This window comes from Leptodactylus fuscus, chromosome 6 (genome assembly GCF_031893055.1).
Source record: "Leptodactylus fuscus isolate aLepFus1 chromosome 6, aLepFus1.hap2, whole genome shotgun sequence".
In the NCBI taxonomy this organism is placed as follows: Eukaryota; Metazoa; Chordata; class Amphibia; order Anura; family Leptodactylidae; genus Leptodactylus; species Leptodactylus fuscus.
The window spans coordinates 21,620,413-21,638,794 of record NC_134270.1 but is presented as its reverse complement, the minus strand read 5'-3'; the positions used below and the strand labels follow the sequence as shown (position 1 = coordinate 21,638,794).

General features: G+C 41.5%; 1 protein-coding gene across 1 annotated transcript in view; it reads right to left on the bottom strand.

Moving 5' to 3' along the window:
- Positions 1-8,387: 8,387 nt before the first annotated feature.
- GLP2R (glucagon like peptide 2 receptor) overlaps positions 8,388-18,382 on the bottom strand; it is a 44,790-nt gene continuing 34,795 nt past the window's right edge. The window contains exons 6-13 of the mRNA XM_075279516.1: positions 17,149-17,305; positions 16,801-16,960; positions 16,664-16,724; positions 14,043-14,112; positions 13,675-13,763; positions 12,132-12,270; positions 11,844-11,885; positions 8,388-8,720 (exon numbers count right to left, since the gene is read on the bottom strand). Coding sequence (XP_075135617.1) covers positions 8,388-8,720; positions 11,844-11,885; positions 12,132-12,270; positions 13,675-13,763; positions 14,043-14,112; positions 16,664-16,724; positions 16,801-16,960; positions 17,149-17,305 — 1,051 coding nt within the window. The remainder of the gene's footprint in view (positions 8,721-11,843; positions 11,886-12,131; positions 12,271-13,674; positions 13,764-14,042; positions 14,113-16,663; positions 16,725-16,800; positions 16,961-17,148; positions 17,306-18,382) is intronic.

The following is an 18,382-nucleotide window of genomic DNA, read 5'->3' as shown; positions in this document are numbered from 1 at the left end:
GTAGATTGGCCCAGGAATTGGCACCTTAGAAGGGTATTTGGTGGGACTCATTGCACTGCCCGGGTCAGATATGGAATGTAAGGTTTTTTTTACTCTTAAGGGAACTTGTCCTGGTCCCCTGTAATCCATCAGTAGTAATAAAGTAGGACTACCCCCCCCCCCAAGGTTCATCATCATGCCTTGCTATTGGGATACATAATGTTTCTATCTACGTGGTCATTAATACTATTGGTATTACCATGGATTTGGGATACATTTTTGTGATAAGATTCTCAAGAATTGAGCACTTACATTGTGGGACATTTCACAATCGCAGAAACGTCAATGAAGGAGATCCCACCAATGGCTGCTAAAATCATTGTTGTCCTCGGAGGACCTTAGAGGAAGAGGAAACCCATGGTCAGGATTCAGTAGCATGCCCTGTTTAGGTTGCTGTAAACTACAACTATGCTTTTCACGACTAATCTGTGAGTCTAAAAATAAATCTTTGTGAATACTAATCTACTTACATATCTATACCCCGACAGCCACGCTGAATGCATCGCCCAAACAAGAGCTCAATAAGCATTACAAGGAAGAAACAAGATAACATGACCAAGGTCTCCACCATAATTAATACTGAATAGACTGAAGATTACACAGGAGCTTTAGTACAATTTTCCTCAAGTCTCCTTGGTTGTTACACTAGCAGAGAAAGGGAGATTTTGTCAAGATGGTGGCCAAATGGGCTGGTTGAGTTTGTATGATCAAATCCAAAACAAGGTCATTGGTCTTCATCAGATAATATTGGACGTTACATTATTTATCTTTGAGATTTATAGAACTTATTGCCCAAGAAATACTATCTAAAGATCACAAAGCCAAGACATTGGAATGGAAGAAAAAGTATTAGCATCTTTCCCACTCCTTAAGAGGTCCGTCATCTTACGAGGTCCATTCACACATCTGTCCTCTTAGATCTTAGCACAAAAGAGAGAAGAATCTGTAATATCACTTGGCCAAAAAAGACTTACGGAAGAGTTAGCTCTCCTGAATGTGTGACCACAGATGTCCTAAAATGACCTGAGATGTCATCTGTACATGTCATGGGAAGTCCTAGCTCCTTGGAGAAGATGATTAGCCAGACATGCCTTAAAGTTTGTGGAGCATAAAATTTCACCAAATTTTAGACATGTGATGGGAAGACAGAGCTGACTTAGAAAGCTAAAGAGTAGACACAAAATAGGAAGAGTCACCAAAATCCTGGACATATAGAGACCGAACACTTTCAAGGATCATAAGTTCTGCGATCACCTCAAAAAATTGATCTTAACATATCCCCTGTACTGAGAAAAAAAAAAAAAAAATCACATGCTTTCGGCAATGAAACGGTGAACACTGCCGCAAGCAACTAAGAAAGCACACAAACAATGAAAGACGTCTCGAGGAGAATAATAAATGGAGATTTCTGAGTGAAGGAAATGAAATAAAATTGTAACAATCATCATCGTTCCGAACTCAATCAAACCTTCCCCGGGATTGTGCACCAGAACATCTACAAACAATTGACTTGTTGATTGGCGCATACAAAGTCTCCATTAAACTTCTTCACAATGGTGAGAAGACGTCTTCTGTTCCTCACGACGGCTGCCGTACGTTATCATTTATCGCTAATTGTTTCTCTTCAAAAACGAACAACAATGGAAATGTTATAAATTTAGAGATCCGTCGAGAGAGGTTTTTATGTGTATAAAAGAACCTTAAGGACCAAAATAAAGTGTCCCCTGCCCAGGAAGCGGCCGTCTTCTGAGGAGCAGTTTGTGCTATATAACAACTCTTCCAAGAGGAAGTCTCTACCAAAGTCAGCCATTTTGGAGGCCATGTAACTTTTTGGATCATCTCGTCAATTAAATGCTCAGAATTTCCCTTGCGCCGTTGGAGGTTCTACAGTTGTCCGCCAGTTTCCCCTTTAAGTGGCAGCCTCGCTCTATTAAGTACCTGGGTGTTCAGCTTTCTGCCGACCCGGTTCTCTGGTTGCACTGAATTACCTTCCTCTGCTTGAGAGAACCGCTGTCGATTTGCAGGCATACGGGTCACCCGGATTATGGGTCGGTCGTATTAATGCCCTAAAGATGGACGTTGTGCCCAGGTTTCTTTCCCTTTTTCAGGCCCTCCCGGTCCCCATGCCCAGGCGTTATTTTAAGACTCTTGTCGATGTTTGGTAGATTTGTCTGGGGTCCCTCTCATAGTAGGATTGAATTCCGGACCCTCACCCGACGCAAGGCTAATGGGGGGGAGGCTCCCTGACCCCTCTTTGTATTACTGCTCGGCGGTGTTGCTCCGTCTCTTTGACTGGCATTTTCGGGCCCCGGATAAACAATGGGTTTCCATCGAGGCGGAGCTTCTCTCTGCCCATCTCGCCTCTCTCTCGTGGATTCCCCCCCATTTTCGGCTGGCTCTGACATATGCCTCTCTTCTCTCTTCCCATTCCCTTACTACTTGGGATTCTGGTCGCCCTTCTCTTTCCCTGGCCAAGGTTCTGGGCCGTCTAACTCCCCTATTTCAGAATAACATGTTTACCCCTGGTCGAACTGCCCGCCGTTTTCTTTATTGGTTTGTTGGCGATGATGTCCAACTGGGGTCTATTGTCGGATCTTCTCCCCTGCCCTTTCTGTCTACTACAGACATCTTTCCCAGACCTTACTCTATCCTGGCTGGAGTATAACCAGATTGCCGCATTTCTTCGCCGGTTTTCTCTACAGCCCGTTCTCTCCTCTGCCCCGACTGCCTTGGAGACCGAGTTCCTTCGCCCTGGAGTGCTGAATTGAGTTCTCTCCACCCTCTACGATAGCCTCCTAACGGCTACTGCCCCGGGTGTCCCTTCCTTTACCAGGGCCTGGGATTCCGATCTGAGCTCCCGTTTATCTGCTGCTGATTGGGAACGTTCCTTTCTATTGACTCACAAACTGCCTATGCCCTGCAGTGCGCAGGAGAAAAATTATAAAATCCTGTCTCGATGGTACCCGACCCTCTTGCATCACATTTTTCCCTTTGTGTCGGAGGAATGTTGGCGCTGTGGATCCGCTGTGGGGTCCCTCCTCCATATTTGGTGGGACTGCGGAAAGATTCATGAGTTTTGGTCGTCTGTCTTCTCCCTGTACTCTAAGGTTAGTGGTCGCTCTGTGTCCCCTTCCCTCCAATTGTCCCTCCTCTCTCTTATCCTTGGAAAGATTTCTAGGGTCAAAGGTGACTTGCTACGCCATTTCCTCACGGCTGCCAGAACGTTCATTCCACGCCATTGGCGCAGCACAGTGGCTCCCTCCTTGTCGGAGTGGCTCCAGGAATTCCTCCTCATTAGGAGGATGGAAGCTATAGTCGCAGAGGACCTTGTGGACTCGTCTAAATTTGAGACCCTCTGGCGGCCGTGGATCATGTTTCAGGATTCGTCTGCGTTTTCTTCCCTTTTCCCCTGACTTTCTCGGTTTGTCCCCTCTAGGGGGTTTATGGGCGTTTTTGTCCCTCTTTTTACTTCTATGTCAGTTGTTGTTGTCTCCCTCTTTCCCTATTGTTTCCTGTCCTCGTGGTGTGCTGTCCTCCCTTGGTTCTGTGTTGTGCTAGTCCCGTTCTTGGGGCCGTGCTGTGTCTGCAGATGCTCCTTTTGTGTTGTTTAGTGTTGTTTGCTCCTGGCACACGCACCTCTTGCAGCACTTTGGCCGCTGTTTTGTTGTTTTCAGGATATTAGATCTGCTCTTGGTTTGTTCCCATTTTGCATTGTTGTAATGTCCTGTCACTTTGCCTGGTTTTTTTTTTTTCTTTGAAAATTTCAATAAAATTCAGTTTACATCTAATTGCTCAGAATTTTTTTCTCAATGGACATCATTTCAATATAATTCCTTTAATAAGTTTATCATATATCTACAGATAGGTGGCCAGGCCACCCATCTGTCAGGAGACCTCCATGACGGTAAGACTCGTATCCAAGCGTAACATGAAGTAGTCAAGTATGTGCAAGGCTCCGGTGATCTTGATTTATAGTCATGGCCATAAGTATTGGCACCCCAGGAAATAAACATGTGTATAACAAAATGTGTAATTGCAATCATTTTCTGGAAAAATCTCAATGGTGCCAATACTTATGGCCATAACTCGATGTCGCATTGACGTAGCATCCGCTTATTTTATTTATTTATTTTTGTAATGGGAGCCCTAAAAATGCAATACAAGTCAATCTTGTCTTCAGTTTAGTCTGCAAATCCGTCCTTCTCCCAATGGAACAGGTATGATCAGTGACTCTTGCTCAGCTGCCCTGTCTTATGGAGTCTGCGGTAGTCTAAGCTCCACCTGTCTTATCAGAGGGTCAGGCCGCTGACCAAGCAATGGCGAAATCCAGTCAAATTAACGATGGATCCCTGGCGCACTGCCGAGGCTTTTTTTGCGTAATAAAAGACATGGATAGATACATCTAAAGGACCAACACATCACAAGATATCAAAAATTTTCCCATTTATGTAACTAATTCTTATGGAAAATTTTTCCATTTTTCACTTTGAGTTTTTGGGTGATGGGCACACATGACAACAGAATTGCGCAGTCTTCCATCTTAAAGAAGCAGTAGACGGGTGTGATTACATTGATGGCGCTCATGATTACTAAAGGCAACATGATTATCATCTTCACACACAAGAACCTGGAGCGTAATCAGCTTAGAAATCTTACAGTGTAAAAGGACTAAGCCTCGGCCTAGGTGGATTAACTCGCCATCTGCGTGCTGAGGTCATATGCTCACTCAATGCCGAGTTGTCAAATGACCCATTTTGCAATTAGTTCTGCAAATTAGATCTCTTTACAAAACTGGCACATTATCCGGATCTCACTGCTCTACCTGCTATGACTGCCGGAGAAGGACGTGGATTACTGAAAAGTAAACTCCAGACACAACAAATACAAACAGCAAAAGTGCAGGAAGCCTTCCCCAGCAGCACAGTATCTGTACAAGAATTACTACTATAATACTGCCCCCTATGTACAAGAATATAACTATTGTAATACTGCCTCCTATGTACAAGAATATAACTACTATAATACTGCCCCCTATGTACAAGAATATAACTACTATAATACTGCCCCTATGTACAAGAATATAACTACTATAATACTGCTCCTATGTACAGGAATATAACTACTATAATACTGCTCCTATGTACAAGAATATAACTACTACTATAATACTGCCCCTATGTACAAGAATATAACTACAATAATACTGCTCCTATGTACAAGAATATAACTACTATAATACTACTCCTATGTACAAGAATATAACTACTATAATACTGCTCCTATGTACAAGAATATAACTACTATAATACTACCTCCTATGTACAAGAATATAACTACTATCATACTACCTCCTATGTACAAGAATATAACTACTATCATACTACCTCCTATGTACAAGAATATAACTGCTATAATACTACTCCTATGTACAAGAATATAACTGCTATAATACTACCTCCTATGTACAAGAATATAACTACTATAATACTGCTCCTATGTACAAGAAAATAACTACTATAATACTACCTCCTATGTACAAGAATATAACTACTATCATACTACCTCCTATGTACAAGAATATAACTACTATAATACTACCTCCTATGTACAAGAATATAACTACTATCATACTACCTCCTATGTACAAGAATATAACTACTATAATACTGCCCCCTATGTACAAGAATATAACTAGTATAATACTGCTCATATGTACAAGAATATAACTAGTAAAATACTGCCCCTATGTACAAGAATATAACTACTATAATACTGCTCCTATGTACAATAATATAACTACTATAATACTGCTCCTATGTACAACAATATAACTAGTATAATACTGCCCCTATATACAAGAATATTACTACTATGATACTACCTCCTATGTACAAGAATATAACTACTATAATACTGCCCCTATGTACAAGAATATAACTACTATAATACTGCTCCTATGTACAAGAATATAACTACTATAATACTGCTCCTATGTACAAGAATATAACTACTATAATACTGCTCCTATGTACAAGAATACTACTATACTATTATAATACTGCTCCTATGTACAAGAATATAACTACTATAATACTGCTCCTATGTACAAGAATATAACTGCTATAATACTGCTCCACGTGTGTAAGAATATACTATAACACTGCCATCTACAGGAATATAACTACTATAATACACATAACAGAGTTGAGCATTGCCCTCACCTGCAGACTATACGGGGAACCTCAGTGGTTGTTGTATAAGCAGACACAGATGGTTACAATTTATACAGATGTTTTTCAGTTTTTATTTTGTGTGACCATAAAATAATTTTGTGTCTGATTTACAAACAATTTACAAAAATCGGAACTTTAACATAAAAATGGCAAACAAATATTTACATATTAATGACGCCGGTTTATATTACAGGTTATTACAGTACGAATATCACTCCTGAAGTTTGTAGAAAACACGAGGGTCGCGGAAATCACAGATTTCTATAAAATTCAACAGAGTCAAATAAAAAAGTCTGAAGGCTGATTGGACATTTTTGTTGTTTCTTCTTCGGTTTCAGGCTGTAGGATCATGGTGTCCCCTGCTGGCTGTGCGTCTAACCACATAATTCTCCCATACAGTACTTTATATAACACTGCTATGTCTACTTACCAGTAGTATGTAGTTCTCACAATATCGCACATAATTCTACATAACAGCGCCATATAATGCCCACACAATGCTGCTATATGGTAGCTAAAGAACAGTACTATATAGTGTCCATATATTACTGCCATAAGATATCAACATAACAGCATACAATAGCCACCTAACAGTCTACCACATGGGGCCTACTAATACCATATACTACCCATGCTGTATTATTCTAAGTTGTCCACATAACAGCACCATATGCTAGCAATATAATACTGCCATAATGTATCTATATTAGTGCTGCTATAAGGTACCTATATAACAGTATCATATAGCACAAATAAGAGAATATGTCTATATAATAGTACCATAATGAGCAACATAAAACTGCAATAAGGTGTCTACATTAGTATCCTCACCACATTATTGCATACAGTATATGGCAGAAAATTTGTGACATGTGATCAGGAAGAAAATTTAGAACCAGATATACTTGGTGTAGATGTGATGACCAAGACCATTCATAATGGAGACTCAAAGTCTGATCATATCTGGTGGTACATGATCAATAAGGTTCCATAGTTGAGCCCATTGGAGGCCACAATGTCAGAGAGTGCACACCTACAGACACTTTGCATCAAAAGGCAACACATTTTCCTTGAGAACAGGCCCAAACCAACCCCCACAGGACAATGGGCACCAAACCATTTGAACAGTGGGTTCTGATGGCCAGCAGGTCTTATGGAGCCATACTGTAGAAGATCAAGGTCTCAACTTAAGAACATTGGAGCTAGTTGTACACCAAGCATTGGTTCCACAAGTCCAAAAGCTACAAATGTGAATGAGGTATGCTAATGCTGGTGGTCAACCCTCAGAGTGGAGATCAAAATGGTTCAATTCTGATCTGGAACCCCATGGACTAGTATCTCTCTACATGGGTTATATTGGCCCAGTGGTCCAGCTCCAGTTGTAAGTTGGTCTGAGGTATTATAAAGCTTGACTAGAAAGTAGAACTCTATAGCTGAAGTCATCATCATGTCCTACGGCTATACCTGGGTTCAATGTACTTTATGGGATCATGGGTCTCATTTTGACTCAATTCTACCAAAATCTGGTGACATCTGTGACATTCTAAATGTGTCATCATATTGTGAGTAGACTGCAGTCTACAGAATATCTAGATCATTCTCTACCAATAACATCAAAGAATTAGATGAGGCAATAGACTGGAAAAATCTTGATTTTCTTTAGACCTCCTCAAGGAACCTCTTGCTCCTCATGGCCATATCATTATTCCTCAAGAACAGTGGACCTCTCCACAAGAGTGATACAGTCATATAAATATATACAGTATTATATTACATTCATCATGTCACAAGGTGAGATATTTGTCCATAAACTGTATAGTGAAGACAGGATACCACCAGGGATGGTTGCTTTTCTGGCTGGTGGGCTTCTACAGTACAGGAATGGAAGAAATTCTTCTTGGTTCTCTATATTATGGTTCCTCCCATCCAACTTCTTAATCTTTCAAATTTTTCCTGGTGAAATTTTGTAAACTGTTTAGAAATCCCATTAAAAAATTTGTCCTGGAAGTCACCTGGGCTGTGATGACCATTGGAAGTCTTCAACTGTGTCATCATCACCTTGGTCAACTGGTGGCCTCTAGTCATTTCCATGAAAATCTCCATTTTACAACAGTCTTAAATTTCACTTTCTTCTACAGTCTCCTCTATTGTTTCCCCCAGGGTCATACCCCCATCACTGCTCTCCGAAACACTTCTCCGGGAATAGTACTGCTGTGGAGCATTGTCCTTCGGGCCCAGGTCAGAGGAGATGCTGACGGTGGCCTGTAGCAGCTGCACACTACTGTTCTTCTTACCATTCTGATAATTCCCTTTGTCCACAAATAATTTACTCTTCGTCTTTGAAGCTCCTTTAGTTTTATACTTCACTTTATTACCAAGAAAACAACTTTTACACGGGAAATACTGGAGGAGAAAGAGGTTCCACTGCTTCCGAAGCTCTGCCTTTACCTGAGAATAAAACATCAAAGATGAGAAGATTACCCCAAAAACAGTTACATAAACCAATGAACAGACCATTTGTGGACAGTGACGTGATAATTCTGTACATAGGAGCAGTATTATAGTAGTTATATTCTTGTACATAGGGGACAGTATTATAGTAGTTATATTCTTGTACATAGGAGCAGTATTATAGTAGTTATATTCTTGTACATAGGGGGCAGTATTATAGTAGTTATATTCTTGTACATAGGAGCAGTATTATAGTAGTTATATTCTTGTACATAGGAGCAGTATTATAGTAGTTATATTCTTGTACATAGGAACAGTATTATAGCAGTTATATTCTTGTACATAGGATCAGTATTATATTAGTTATATTCTTGTACATAGGAGCAGTATTATAGTAGTTATATTCCAGTACATAGGAGCAGTATTATAGTAGTTATATTCTTGTACATAGGAGCAGTATTATAGTAGTTATATTCCAGTACATAGGAGTAGTATTATAGTAGTTATATTCTTGTACATAGGAGCAGTATTATAGTAGCTATATTCTTGTACATAGGAGCAGTATTATAGTAGTTATATTCTTGTACATAGCAGCAGTATTATAGTAGTTATATTCTTGTACATAGGAGCAGTATTATAGTAGTTATATTCTTGTACATAGGGGCAGTATTATAGTAGTTATATTCTTGTACATAGGAGCAGTATTATAGTAGTTATATTCTTGTACATAGGAGTAGTATTATAGTAGTTATATTCTTGTACATAGGAGTAGTATTACAGTAGTTATATTCTTGTACATAGGGGGCAGTATTATAATAGTTATATTCTTGTATATAGGAGGTAGTATTATAGTAGTTATATTCTTGTACATAGGAGGCAGTATTATAATAGTTATATTATTGTATATAGAAGGTAGTATTATAGTAGTTATATTCTTGTACATAGGAGCAGTATTATAGCAGTTATATTCTTGTACATAGGAGTAGTATTATAGTAGTTATATTCTTGTACATAGGAGCAGTATTATAGTAGTTATATTCTTGTACATAGGAGGTAGTATTATAGTAGTTATATTCTTGTACATAGGAGCAGTATTATAGTAGTTATATTCTTGTACATAGGAGCAGTAGTATAGTAGTTATATTCTTGTACATAGGAACAGTATTATAGCAGTTATATTCTTGTACATAGGAGCAGTATTATAGCAGTTATATTCTTGTACATAGGAGTACTATTATAGTAGTTATATTCTTGTACATAGGAGCAGTATTATAGTAGTTATATTCTTGTACATAGGAGGTAGTATTATAGTAGTTATATTCTTGTACATAGGAGCAGTATTATAGTAGTTATATTCTTGTACATAGGAGCAGTAGTATAGTAGTTATATTCTTGTACATAGGAACAGTATTATAGCAGTTATATTCTTGTACATAGGAGCAGTATTATAGTAGTTATATTCTTGTACATAGGAGCAGTATTATAGTAGTTATATTCTTGTACATAGGAACAGTATTATAGCAGTTATATTCTTGTACATAGGATCAGTATTATATTAGTTATATTCTTGTACATAGGAGCAGTATTATAGTAGTTATATTCTTGTACATAGGAGCAGTATTATAGTAGTTATATTCTTGTACATAGGAACAGTATTATAGCAGTTATATTCTTGTACATAGGATCAGTATTATATTAGTTATATTCTTGTACATAGGAGCAGTATTATAGTAGTTATATTCCAGTACATAGGAGCAGTATTATAGTAGTTATATTCTTGTACATAGGAGCAGTATTATAGTAGTTATATTCCAGTACATAGGAGCAGTATTATAGTAGTTATATTCTTGTACATAGGAGCAGTATTATAGTAGTTATATTCCAGTACATAGGAGCAGTATTATAGTAGTTATATTCTTTTACATAGGAGCAATATTATAGTAGTTATATTCTTGTACATAGGAGCAGTATTATAGTAGTTATATTCTTGTACATAGGAGGCAGTATTATAGTAGTTATATTCTTGTACATAGGAGTAGTATTATAGTAGTTATATTCCTGTACATAGGAGCAGTATTATAGTAGTTATATTCTTGTACATAGGAGCAGTATTATAGTAGTTATATTCTTGTACATAGGAGCAGTATTATAGTAGTTATATTCTTGTACATAGGAGCAGTATTATAGTAGTTATATTCTTGTACATAGGAGCAGTATTATAGCAGTTATATTCTTGCACAGTAGCTGTATTAGGCTAGGTTCACACCTGCACTCAGACTCCAGTCGGTGATTCTGTTCCCCATTCTACTTGAAAAATGCAGAGAGAAAAGTCCTGTAGGCTGGACTTTTCTCTATGCATTCTTCAAGGGGAAACCCGACAGATCCCATCCTAGTCTATGGGATCCACCGGTAACCTCTTAGGTTTCCCTTTTTTTGAGTCTCCAAGTGGACCTGAAGAACAGAAACCAGGCGCAGATGTGAACCTAGCGTCATAGTAATTACATTCGTAGTATCTCATCGTGTAATATAATTATTGTCTGTGTACACGGTTCTGATGATGCAGTTCTGGCTCTTCATGTCCTTGGTGTGTCTTGTGCAGGGCTCTTATGTCCTTGAGTCTTCATGAGATAATACCGTACAGTAACACAGTAATTAACAGTTTTATGACTCAGTGATGAAGACGACTAATTGACCTTTTCACTGATGAAAAATAAATCTCCTGACTGTATGCCGGAAGGCATTTACTGCTTCAGCTCTGTGCGTATGAAGCCTTAAGGCAGATATTACCTGAGATTATCATTCACCATGTTAAAGATGTTTCCAGTCCTACTAGAGAGCACTTTATCGGGTGCACAGCTACGGTATACATCATGTAGCGGTAACAGTCACACTACTGAAGGCTGAGGGGTCCTAAAACCTCTATGTTACCTTAGGACACACTAGTAGCATAATGGTGTAATAATGGTATATGAGGGTTGTATTACCCAGAAATGTTCATCCCTATCCAGTCCTGATTCTACCAACAGTCCATAGGTCCCACAATGCACTGCACATTGGTTGTAAGAAATCTACATGATTGTAAGTTTAGCTGTGGATGTGACCACACACTGTCAGACTCACCTCCCCGTTGGTGAAGCAGTATAAGTAGGCAACCACAAAGCCCTGCAATGGATAGAAAACACATTGTCAATGGAAACGTCCAATTGTCATAAGAGTTGAGGGTGGAGCAATTTGGAGTTTCTGGAGGTTACAACTTCAGAAGGCCCTGGTTTCCTTTAGGGGTGCCCATATGTGGGGTACAGAGGTCACAAACCCTAAAGATGGAGGGGACGGCATATATCATTCCAGCATTGATGGAAGTTTTGGAGGGAGTTTATTTTGTCCCTTTAATTCTGAAGATGTCCTCACCTGGAAGGAGCTCATGGTCAGCTGGATGAAGAGAAGGACATGCTTGGTGAGACCCTTGATGTGCTCATCACTGACAAATGTGAACAGGACCTCGTGAGTCCCCAGGAGGGGGATGAGGATGAGCGTCGCTTTGGCAAACCTTAAAGAAAATTTAAAGCTTTGAGTAGTCAGAGGCAATAAGAGGGAACACAGCGAAAGAAACCAGGTCAACAGTAACAGTCCATTGCTGGCAATGTGCAGGAATATAGGTGGCCTGTATGTAAGCAGATCTATGGGGTCTCCCATGTGACTCCTACAGACAGTAATGGGAACTTGTCAATGGAGAACATCAAACTGAATGCAGTGCCTGGTGAGAGACATCACTAAAGCCAACCCACGCGCATGCTGTAGTCCCTCCCCTGCTTAGCTCTACCATTAAAGGTTATTCCACAGGTTTTAGTTTTTGGGTTACCCAAAACTATTTAATTGGGGTGAAAAGATTTCTAGCGTGTAATTGAGAAACTCTGCCATCCATCAATGGGATTAATTTGGTCTATATATATTTTAGTGACCCTTTTTGGTTTTATTGGACCTCTGATGTCTCTAAGAGGTCACTGTTGGCTCTTGTAGGCCTCTGTTACTTTAACCAAATCTTTATTGATTCTATTGGGCCTCTGTTGGTTCTATTGGGCCATTACTGACTCTAGTGGCTTCTGTTGGGCCTTTGTTGACTCTAATGGGCCTCTGTTGGTTCAGTCATTGTTGCTTCTAGCTATCAGTGTTGGTTCCAGTTGTACTTAGTTGGCTCCAGTGGATCTTTGCTGCATTGAATGGGTATTGGTTGCTTTGAGGGGGTCTATTGGGTCTGGTGGTTCTTTTTTGATTCTAGTGGGACTGTGTTGACTCCAGAAGATCTTTGTTGTTTCAAGAGGAGCTATGTGGCTTTTGAGGGGTCTTTGTTGACTTTATTGGACTCTAGTGGACCTCTGTTGGCTCTAGTTGCCCTCTGTTTGTTTCAGAAGGCTTCTGTTGATTCTTTCAGATCTAATGGATCTGTGTATAAGCCTACAGGCCAATCTGCATCTTAAAGCCAATTGATGCTGGGGCCCCACGTTGTGGAAACACAGCTTTTTTTTGTTGCAGAATTTGTTGCGTTTTTTTTTAGCCAAAGCCAGGACTAGATTGAACAGAAGTTAGAAGTATAAGATGTTTCTATATATTTCCAATTCCATGAGTAAGGGGCAGTTTTATTCTACAACTCTTGGCGCTGGAAGTTTTATTCATCAGTTATTTACACACCTTATCCTCTTCAGTCGGGGATCCATCCGGATCAGCCTACTTAAGTATTTTTTCATTCCTTTTCTATATTTATTTGGGTTTGAGCGTTTTTTTTGATAATATATTTATATACAAATGACAAAATACATGACCATAGTGGGCAATCAAATTATAAGCTCCTCAGGGGCGGAGATAACTGTAAATTATTACAGTCTTACCACACACATCCATTAGATGGCGCTGACAGATTCACATACATGATATAGTGCCCTCCTTTTGGTCTCACCTGTATTTGTAGTCTGTAAACTTTAGCTGTTGCGCCTTCAGTTTCAGATGTAGAAGTCTCAGGATCTTGATGTGTACAATAAAGTTTACCTACAAGACGCAGACGTAATACAGACCGAATTATATCATGTCACATCCAGATGTTATCCTTAACCGTTGGAAGACACCTTAAGTTATAGAATATTGTATACTCCAGCCACATCCAAAGCAAATGTAATATTGTAATGGTTACTGCTCTGGATCCACCAGTGGTATGCTGACAGATACATGCACTACTCTGGGCTACGTCGCATTATGGGTGCTAGGGCCATAAAATCTGCTTTGGATGTTACCAGAGAAGAATAATGGGTGACGGTACTGAATACTCACAAATGTGCAGAGGAGCATCGGTCCCTTAATAATATACCAGATTGCCGTATTCTGGTTCACTCCCCAGCACCTACAAAGAGTGAAAATGTGTAATGATGTAAGAGCTAAAAATATATATAACTAGAGATGAGCGAACAGCGTTTGATCGAGTACATGTTCCATCGGATCAGGCTGTTCGAGATGTTCAATTCGAGTCGAACACCAGGTGGCAAACGCAGTAAAAATTTGATTCCCCTTCCACCTGACCCTGGCGGTTTTTTTTGCACCAATAACTGTGCAGGGGAGGTGGGACAGGAACTACGACAACGGAGGCATCGGAAAAAAATCGGAAAACAGAATTGGCTGGCTAAATCAGGTGACCTCCAATTTATACGAACAGTGGATATAATATCCGGCTCATATAAGACTGTGAACTATGTGACTGTGAGACAGGGATAGATGTACAGGCAGGGTTAGCTAGGGATTACCTTTATTTAGGGGGGAATGTCACTCACACAGATCTTTGGGGCTCTATCTGGTCGGGATCCCTGTCAGCTTGCGATATGCGCGAGCTGACTTTTTCCCATAGGAATGCATTGACCAGCGTTGATTGACCGAATGCCATATAGAGTACAGCATTCGGCCAATCAACACTGGTTCTGCCAGAGGCTTGTCTGTGAGGAGGCGGAGTCTAAATTCGGACCAGAATGGAGACTGCTGTGGACCGATCTTAGACTCCGCCTCCTCCGGCAGAACCAGCGTTGTTTGGCCGAATGCTGTACTCTGTATGGCATTCGGCCAATCAATGCTGGTCAATGCATTCCAATGCTGAGATGTAGCAGTGCTGGCCATGCGCTCAGCACTGCTACACCGGAGATGAAGCAGAGGTGAGTGTGCAGCAGGGTTCAGCGCATCTGTGATACAGCAGAGCTGAGTGTGCAGCAGGGTTCATTGCATCTCTGATGCAGCAGAGCTGAGTGTGCAGCAGAGTTCAGCAGTTCTCCGGTGTAGCAGCGGTTCTCCGATGTAGCAGTGCTGGCCATGCGCTCAGCTCGGCTCATCTCTGGAGATGCAGCCAAGCTGAGCGCACGGCCAGCACTGCTACACTGGAGAACTGCTGCTACACCGGAGAACCGCTGCTACACCGGAGAACCTCTGAACCCTGCTGTACACTCAGCTCTGCTGCATCAGAGATGCGCTGAACCCTGCTGCACACTCAGCTATGCTTCATCAGAGATGTAGCAGAGCTGAGTGTGCGCTGAACCCTGCTGCACACTCAGCTCTGCTGAATCTCAGCAGAGCTGAGTGTGCAGCAAGGTTCAGCGCACACTCAGCTCTGCTTTATCTCCGGTGTAGCAGTGCTGAGCGCACGGTCAGCACTGCTACATCTCAGCATAGGAATGCATTGACCAGTGTTGATTGGCCGAATGCCGGAGGAGTCAGAGTCTAAGATCGGTCCGCAGCAGTCTCCATTCTGGTCCGATCTTAGACTCCGCCTCCTCACAGACGAGCCTCTGGCAGAACCAGCGTTGATTGGCCATATGCTGTACTCTGTATGGCATTCGGCCAATCAACGCTGGTCAATGCATTCCTATGGAAAAAAGTCAGCTCGCGCATATCGCAAGCTTACAGGGATCCCGACGTAATACAGTGACTTGGGCTTGTTAGATGCCCCCAGACACGCTTCTCCTGCTGTCCCAGTTGCATTCCAGGGTGTTGGCATAATTTCCTGGGGTGTCATAGTGAACTTGGTGACCCTCCTGAGTCGAATAGTGGTTTCCCCTAAACGAGTATTTATTCCCCATAGACTATAATGGGGTTCTTTTTCGATTGAACAGTCGAGTATTGAGCGGCTACTCAAATCGAACTTCAAATATTTCACTGTTCGCTCATCTCTATATATAACCCTTCAGAGGTTGTCACAGCTCCGCCCCTTTGCTTATGATCTATAATTAAAGGAGACCACCCATTTCCCTGATCATACATCAGGAGGGAGTTGGGAAGACAGAGCCGGGTACCATGACGTTCCCTATCTATGTGCAGGCGCCACTTCTCTCCGCTGTAATTCTGTATTGATGGAGGTAATTCTGTATCTCTCGGTCACAGGACGCTGGTGTGATTTATGGCCGAGCAGTTACCAGATCGATATTTACAGTATGTATATGGTCTGGGGAGAATGTCTCATGAATCACGCTGCCAATGGCGCATTAAGAATCATGACAGATTGCTGCGTCCTCAGGAGGAACAAGATCCGTAATTAATTCCTGCCTGCGGAGGCCGCTCCTGAGGCCGAACCGCTGTGTAACCACAGATCCCATATCCCTCGTGGTAATGCAAGAGTGAAATCAGAAGGCATGGCCAGCAATAAGGACTCTCCTGAAATACTCTGTACTGCGGGGGGCTCAAGGACTGTGATCACCCACTCCTCTCTTGAAATACTCTGTGCTGCTGGGAACCCTGTTTCTTCTACTATGTAACTCTCAATCTGTGACCTCCCTATAAGATCACAACACTCCCCTGCTTAACTACTCTGTGCTTCTGGGGGTCTCTGTTCCTTCCCCTAAAACCTCCCACAAGATTCGTACACTCTTCTCCTGAAATACTCTGTGCTGCTGACTCAATTATATTATTGAACAACTCACCCATCATTCTCCAAATATGTTCTGGCTATCACCCATGGTATAATGAAGAGTAGGGGGCACACTGTAATACAAAGGGGATGCAGTCAGATAAATGAGCTGGCCACAGATGTCTCGGAGGGCACATGGCGGCCACTTACCCCAGCCGATGGCCAGGTATTTCAGCAGCATCCTCCTCTCGCACAGGACCACGGAGACAATGGTGGTGTGTAGGTAGATCCCCTCCACCAGCAGCCAGAAAGAATTAGCACCCACAAAGAAATGCAGGGAGATGTGGACAATGCGGCAGGAGGTCGGTACCTGGAGGACAGAGGGGCGGAGTCAGACAGTGCAGGCTCCGCCTACTGGACACTGTAGTGATCTCTCACTTCTTCTGGATCAAGTCCCCATTTGTTCTGCATTATTGAAAGCTCTATTGAGAAGCTCTCATGTTTTATTGAATATTTCTGTAAGTAAATGACCCCCACCCCTTCCTCCATGTGACCCACCTGCGGCTCTAGTACGGACAGCCAGTCCTCTTCATTCTTCGCCATTTTCGGGGCTAGGTCGGTATGCTGCATGTCTTTTATCAGGACAGCCAGAGCCCTCATAATAAAGGAGCCGAAGAGATTCATGTGGATGGAATTCCTGGTACAATGAAGTTTCCTAAAAACATCAGAGGAGGGTGAAAGCAGGGTTACTGCAAAATGGGGACGGCAATGTGCTGCCGGAGCACAGGGGGGCGACAGAGAGACGGCAGTGATCTAGGACAGGGAGAAGTAGTGCTGGGAGCTCTCAAACATAGTATCAGATATGGAAGGATTAGATACAGCAGCTCTGCAAACAGTATCATACGTTATAAGATTAGATACAGCAGCAGTGCAAACAGTATCACACGTTATAAGATTAGATACAGCAGCAATGCAAACAGTATCACACATCATAGGATTAGATACAGCAGCACTGCAAACAGTATCACACATGATAGGATTAGATACACAGCTCAGCAGACAGTATCACACATGATAGGATTAGATACACAGCTCAGCAGACAGTATCAGACAGGATAGGATTAGATACACAGCTCAGCAGACCGTATCACACAGGATAGGATTAGATACACAGCTCAGCAGACCGTATCACACAGGATAGGATTAGATACACAGCTCAGCAGACCGTATCACACAGGATAGGATTAGATACACAGCTCAGCAGACAGTATCACACAGGATAGGATTAGATACACAGCTCAGCAGACAGTATCACACATGATAGGATTAGATACACAGCTCAGCAGACAGTATCACACATGGTAGGATTAGATACACAGCTCAGCAGACAGTATCACACAGGATAGGATTAGATACACAGCTCAGCAGACAGTATCACACAGGATAGGATTAGATACACAGCTCAGCAGACAGTATCACACATGATAGGATTAGATACACAGCTCAGTGTACAGTATCACACAGGATAGGATTAGATACACAGCTCAGCAGACAGTATCACACATGATAGGATTAGATACACAGCACAGCAGACAGTATCACACATGAGAGGATTAGATACACAGCTCAGCAGTCAGTATCACACGGGATAGGATTAGATACACAGCTCAGCAGACTGTACCACACATGGTAGGATTAGATACACAGCTCAGTAGACAGTATCACACATGGTAGGATTAGATACACAGCTCAGCAGACAGTATCACACATGATAGGATTAGATACACAGCTC